Genomic DNA, 6951 nt, shown 5'->3' on the forward strand with positions numbered 1-6951 from the left:
GTTTCATTTTAAATAAAAATTATCATGTCCTCTTGAGTTTTGTTCATTATACATATCTGTCACAGATTCTGTAACTAAAATCCGACATACGCGTTGAACAAACAATTAAACTGCAAAAATAATGCAAGGCAATACGTAAAAAAATATATATATATATGTATATCGCATTGATGGTAAATATTTATTTTAAATACGCAGCGAAAAATGATCGAATAAATGTCAATTCGACATCGAATTAATAATTGATGAACTGATGATTTCGACGATTCGTCGAATTGACGGTCATTTTTCACTGGATAGTCCAGCGTGGCAAACTATTTTATGATTTCCAAGTGTTTGTTTGCAAAAACGTCTCAACTCTAATTTTTCAAATTCCATTTTTGGCGCAGATACTCAAAGACTTTAGTTCCATCGAAGCAAAAAGATGAATCAAATCAGTTGATCAGTTGATAAATACGTCAAAAGTTGAAGTCAATGAGATTTTCATTAATATGCCCTATGTTAACGAAATCTTGTTGCAAACTAAATGGCTTAACTTTTTCAAATTTTGATTTCTTGCTGCACTATTTCGTATAACGTCATCAAGTTTGGATGACGTTATCGATATATTAGATCGAATCAAAGTCTAAACGCGCGCCCATCCGTTTCAATGCCAGAATAGTGTTAACAGCCTTAACCCAACGCTTCTTAATGACGTAGCGTTTCAATCGGTGCTTCTGTATCGGATTCTCCAGAGCGGCTTCCAGCCAACGATGCTCTATAAGCTTTCCCGCAGACGGTCTTCTCCTACAGCAAGAAGATTAATCAGTTTCTATCCATTGTTGTGGGAAATATGTGGGTGCATGGAGTAATCGAAAACTTTCCTGTGTGTAGAGTGTACTGTGATTTATATTAAATATAAAATATATATGAACAGTTTAATAAGAAAGACTATTTAACAAGAAATATGTATTATTTCAATCGTCTCTCTTGCAAATTTCGTGTAACATACTTAGTAAAAAAATCTAGACTTAATCTATTGTGTGCGTATCTCTCATATTTAATATTATTATACTATAATACAGAGAATATATCCAAATAATGTTATTAATAAATAAAAGTACAATATATGTGTATTAAATGTAACAGTTTCTTGTGGAACTTATAAAAGTTGCTTGTAGAGAAAGAATTTTTTTGAATTCGGAACGAATAATTGCGTCATTCTTGTTATTAAAAGCGTCGATAGGTTTATTAGTTCGCAAGGGATTAAATTGAATCAAAACGATAGAGATATCTTGATGAAAATTAATGTGTCGTATTCTGACGCATATAAAAATATTAATAATTGGAGGGTGTGCTGATGGTACACAACTATTGAGAAGTCTGCTTAGAATATAAAATATAACTGCGTAGACTTTATTTGTAATTCATAAGTTTTTTTTTATCGTTCTCTCACAGTCTTCATTAAAGCCACCATCTCCATTATTCATTTTTATCTCTCTGTGCATAAATATCCATTAGAATCTACATATTTCGAGTTTGATTACAGAAAATTCTGTGATCTTGCACTTTCGTAACGTTTTATATATACATTTTTCCTGAAGTGTCACGAAATTGCAAGATTCTGTCTTATTTTTAATTGTAAAAATAAGAAACGGAGATGATTCAGATGATCACCGAACTTAAGCAGGCGTTAAGATATTTAAAAGTTACCGATACTTTTTATTATCCACTCCTCTTAATATATTTAAAAATTCTTCTGCATTTCTTAATCTCTTCTTAAAAACTTAAAGTTAAATAAGGGATAAGAGTGCACTTATTTGTTATTTATAACAGTGTTCTCTAACACATAAATGATCGAAATGAATTCAAAGGGGTATAAAATCAATTTTCAACTTTAACAATTACAGAGATTTATATTTTCATAGATTAATTTTTACGATTTCATCAAGTATATTATTGCCCTAAGCGTTTGACGCATAAACTTCATCTTAAGCTTCAAACCGTCCCAAAGTAACATTTGCGATCGAAAAGAAGAAAGAATGGGCGCATTCAACAGACTCAACAATCGAATGAGCGCTCGTTGCTATTTGATGTATTCTTCTAGATCTAAAATTCTGATTGGATAAGCTTGTTAACGCCACGCATTTTTCTGATTCGTCCACCAATTCGTCGACCAATTCTCAAAATTCGCAAATGCGCAACCTGTAACGGGATGAACGTATCATTCAACGATATATCGTCGGCGACGTGGATGACGCGACGTCGGAAGATTTCGTTTCCTGTTGTTTCGACTGGAAATACTCCGCCAATGAATTCATCGTCTTCCTGGCGATCGTGTCAGCGGCACACCAATCCAGGCTCATAGACTTCCTGCCGACATTGCCGCTGGCACCGTTACCGCTGCAGGATGTCGTGGTGACCTCCTCCCATTCGCCTAATAGATGCAACAGCAGATCCTTGGCGCTGCCCGGCTCGTCCAGATTCAGATTCTTGTGCAGATCCCGCAAATTCGATATCCGTGGAACGTCCCTGCTAGTTTCGCCGAAGGATCGTTTCACTCGCGATCGCCGCCAAGGTGGCGTCAAGTCCATTTCCTCCGGAGCAACGGAAGACCTTCTTCTGCCGATCTTTTCCCCGTTGAACTTCTCCTCCATCGCCTTGGTGATCGCCGTCCGTTCGAGGGAATATTTTTGAGAATCCCTTCGTCTATCAGACGCATCGCTATCGCCGATACTCGTCCTCCTCAAGGCCACAAACACGTTATTGAAATTTGTATCGAAATTGTATCTGTCCAAACTACGACTACTATGAAAGGTCGTCCCGTTGAGTTTTCGCTGTCGAGTGATACTGGACAGTTTCTCCGTGATCTCGTTTGACTCTTTACTGACATAAGACGCGGTCATTTTAATGTTGCTCTTCGAGATATTATGATTATTTTCGACGTCGCCAGGCTTCTTGGTGGACTGTTGCACTGCCGTTGCGTCTTCATTATTTTCTTCACTCGTCTGCGATCCCGTGGCGATCGAGCGCAAGTGCTCGGACAGTTTGATGATCTCCTCGGCCAAAGCGATCTGACTGGCGGGATCGCGACGATTTCGCGCAGCCGTACCTTCGGAAGCTCTCCTTTCTAAGGACAGGCTGAGACTTGGCACAGACAAGTGGCTAGAATTATCTCTCATGACGGAGTCCATCGTCACCCTCTCCGATTGCGTGCTGCTGCTGCGAAGACTGTCGCAGGGAGAGGGACTGTGACCCCGCAGAGACATGGATTCGTCGCGATCGCGAAGCGGATTCCTCGGTAACGCGTGATACGAGTCGATCGTGTACGGGCTGTCCGGGTGTTCCCGCCAACGTTCGACGAACTGCCTGAGATTGTCCTTGGTCACGTCCAGCTCATCTCTGTCGATAACGCTGATGACAGGACGATTCTCGATGAAGGCCATCCTTTTGGCCGCCGCCAATCCCGCGGTCTCCTTCTCGCTCTTCGGCTTGATCATTTTTCGGACCAACCAACGGTGCTCCCGACATTGCGCCGCCGTCATTCGCTTTCTGAAAGATTCGAAAGGCTCGTCGTGAGGAGGGTCGTGCTCTAGTCCCAGGCTCGATAGTGCGTTTCCCTTGTCGCGTGGAGACACGCGATTCCGCGATCCAAGGGCGAACAATTAGGACGAAAAAATGTATGAACGAAGAGTACAATACGATGACGTAGGCTCGAATATCGTACAAAATGTGTCGCGTGCGTTATGCATATCCGAATCCAAAGTATCGATAAAAAGTTATTTGAGTGTAACTTTACATATTGATGTCGTTCGCTTGATATTTCGACGCTCTCGGGACTATAAAATCGTTTCTCAAATGCAACAAGAGTAAAATAATAATTGCTGTATAAAGTCGGAGTAACGTACATTTTGCTAGTTATCATGAAATTGGTTCTTATACGTTTAATTACAAGATGGAATTGCTTTTTTCTAATCTGCAGCCTGACATATTCATGAATATATCGATACATGTGTTCATTAAAGTAAACCATTTCGGAGTAAGATAATAATATGGAAGTCAGATTAGCCATGATAAGCACGGGTTGTTTGTGAGCCATACACACACCCTCACAACGAGTGAAAGAGAATAATTTAGACAGCGTAACAAAAGAAACTTCTCTGAGAGTAGCAACAGACACATAATGGGATGAAAGTATGAAAAGAAGAGATAATAAAAGAAGGAAGGAGCAAGGAAAAAGGAAACATAGAAGAGTAGTACAAATATGTATATATACTTACTCTTTGTCTTTCACCAGAAGGCATCTTATGAAATCTTTCGCGTCCTCTGAGATCTCGGCGAAGGCCTCGTGATCAAAGTCGTACTTTGCAATGGTAACATTCGCCATTGTCTCTATATCCGTGTCGCCCATGAACGGTGATAAACCGGACAATCTACAATAATTAATTACATGAGCAATCGCGACCATCACGAGGGGGTATCTTTTATAAAGCTGTAATATATGGGACCGTAATTAACTTACAATACGTAACAGATAACACCTATGCTCCATATGTCAGTACCGAATCCAATTTGGTCAAAGTTTACGACTTCTGGGGCGACAAACTCAGGTGTACCAAACAACACTTGTAGTTTCTTACTTGGATCGTATTCTCTTGCTAAACCAAAATCGATGATTTTGATTCTGTTACCTTCCTTCGTTAGGCATAGAATATTCTCCGGCTACACACAGCGCAGACATATATTTTAAATAATTACACAAATTTTTAATAATTATATAAATAATTAGATAACCAAGAAAAGAAGAGAATATAATTACAATACATATATATGTCGTTAATTATATTTCTACTTGTAATAAACAGTTTTTAAAGAATATTTAAAAGTGTAAAATTTCAATATTTAAATAAATCAATATTTCAATAAAAAGTGTAAAAATTTAGAAATAATTTTACAATTGGCACGTAATAAATAATTATAAAAAGTAGAAAAAAAAAGAGATTTACAAAGAGCATGATTATCTAATATCAATTTACAAAATAATTCGTATGCAATCCAACGACTCACTTTTAGATCGAGATGCAAGATCTTTTGACCATGCATGAATTCTATTCCCTCGCATATTTGCCGCATAAATACGGCGCAACTGCGTTCCGTCAGTACGAAATCGTCGTCTATCACTCTCTCAAAGAGCTCGCCGCCGTCGATCCTTAAATGATGGAAATTTAAATGTAATCCCGCAGCGCGCGGATCTCTTTCTAATCTTACGCTCCCTATGTCGGTGCCTCGTCCGCGAGAAAAAAACGTACAATTCTAGAACGACATATATCTGTTTCCCCGCGTCAATGGAGTCGTACAGCTGAATCAACCGTGGATGCTGTAAGCGTCGCATAATGTCTACTTCTCTCTGCACAGCACGTCTGTCTTCCTTCTTCACGACGTTCACCACTTTCGCGGCGAGCATCAAGCCGCTCCTTTTCTCCTTGCATCGATAAACGATTCCAAATTTTCCCCTGAAATAGAGAGACCGAAGATCAATATATAACAAGATAAACATCGAGTGGCTTATACACAAATAGTTACGTAAAAAATAAATTGAATTTCCGTTGACTGTAATATAACAGGTTTAGTATACAAAATCGTGCCTTGAAACCAAATTCTTGGATAATAGCAAATTACGCGTAAAAAGTGTGTGATAAATACACACAGGAAGCTCTGCCAAAGCTGTACATCCGCAGTATGTCCCTGACAGGCACGAAGCAAAATACAACATACTTGTCACGAAGCCAAGTGAATGAATCATTAATGTTAGTATCTAATTGTAAGTCAACGGATGTAATTATTGCGCCTATTAATTAAATTCTATTATTGTACATTAATTATTAACATATTTCAATTGTTAATTTATTAATCAATTACGTTACATAAAGAAGTCTTACGATTCGACGAAAATAGAGTGGACATTGAATGATTGCTCATCTTTTAAAGAAAGGTATTGTTGAATCTGAACGTTACAAAATTTCCTATCGGAAGGCTTTCGCGTTTACTTTGCTCTTTCTATTATTATCTATATCAAATTCCTCGTCTTTGACATTTAACTTATGAGCGATGTTGATATCTTAAAGACAGAAAGGAGCTAAGCAACTCCGCGAGAATCGCGTTCAATTTCGTGTGGGAAAAATTAAAAAAAAATGTTCTCAGTTAATTTGAGCGATTCGAGTGCCGTTCCCTTATAAGCTCGTCTATGATTTCGAAATCGTAGCGTAGGGCAAACACGCTTTCATTGTCAAACCACACTTCGGCACTGGCCGAGTTCACCACCGGCCGGTCAAGAGCACCGGCACGCCCAAGCTTCAACATCGGAACGCAGTTCGACGTGCGTACCGTTTCACTCATGGGTCGGAGAGAAACGGATATTTATTTATAGACTATAGACGTATCTCCCGGGTCCTTGATTGCCGACGCGAACAAGACCGCGCGTGTTCATCTTATCAGCTCGCGCTGCATTCCTCAGACGTGCACCTGACAGCAACACAGCACATTCCTGTAATTCTGTCACTCCCGCATGATTTCGTAGAAGCAGGTCCCCCTCCCCTCCCCAACGGCTCTAATGTAAGCAGAAGATATTAAACATCCCAGGTAGCACACGTGTCCAAAATAGGAAGATACAAGACGTCTTGAAGACGCCTAGACGCTTTAAGACATCTTTAAGGTATCTTATGATTAAAGGATGTCTCAATATATTTTTAAGACGTCTTATGTCACGATTTTGGACACGCCGCTGTCTGGGACTCGATATTCGAATATAGAGCGAAGGTCACTCGATGAAGACATCAAATATTTCGACTTTAATTAGAAGTTAATCATTACCAATGGCTGTTATTTTATTCAGAGCGGATGGAGGTTAAAAGAAGCGTAAGTGCATTGAGTATTTTTTTTTACGCTCTAGATCAGAAGGGTTATCGCACAGAA

The 6951-nt window shown here is 39.1% G+C and overlaps 1 protein-coding gene across 2 annotated transcripts in view; it reads right to left on the reverse strand.

Moving 5' to 3' along the window:
- Nucleotides 1–1098: 1098 nt before the first annotated feature.
- The window catches only part of LOC108755955 (myosin light chain kinase, smooth muscle-like), a 7912-nt gene continuing 2059 nt past the window's right edge, over nt 1099–6951 (reverse strand). For both annotated transcript variants that reach the window (XM_018499430.1, XM_018499431.1), the window contains 5 exons: nt 5289–5492; nt 5047–5188; nt 4502–4701; nt 4260–4412; nt 1099–3531 (listed from right to left, as the gene is read on the reverse strand). In XM_018499430.1, coding sequence (XP_018354932.1) covers nt 2208–3531; nt 4260–4412; nt 4502–4701; nt 5047–5188; nt 5289–5492 — 2023 coding nt within the window. In that variant the 3' untranslated portion in view covers nt 1099–2207. The remainder of the gene's footprint in view (nt 3532–4259; nt 4413–4501; nt 4702–5046; nt 5189–5288; nt 5493–6951) is intronic.

This window comes from Trachymyrmex septentrionalis, unplaced genomic scaffold (genome assembly GCF_001594115.1).
Source record: "Trachymyrmex septentrionalis isolate Tsep2-gDNA-1 unplaced genomic scaffold, Tsep1.0 scaffold9, whole genome shotgun sequence".
Taxonomy (NCBI): domain Eukaryota; kingdom Metazoa; phylum Arthropoda; class Insecta; order Hymenoptera; family Formicidae; genus Trachymyrmex; species Trachymyrmex septentrionalis.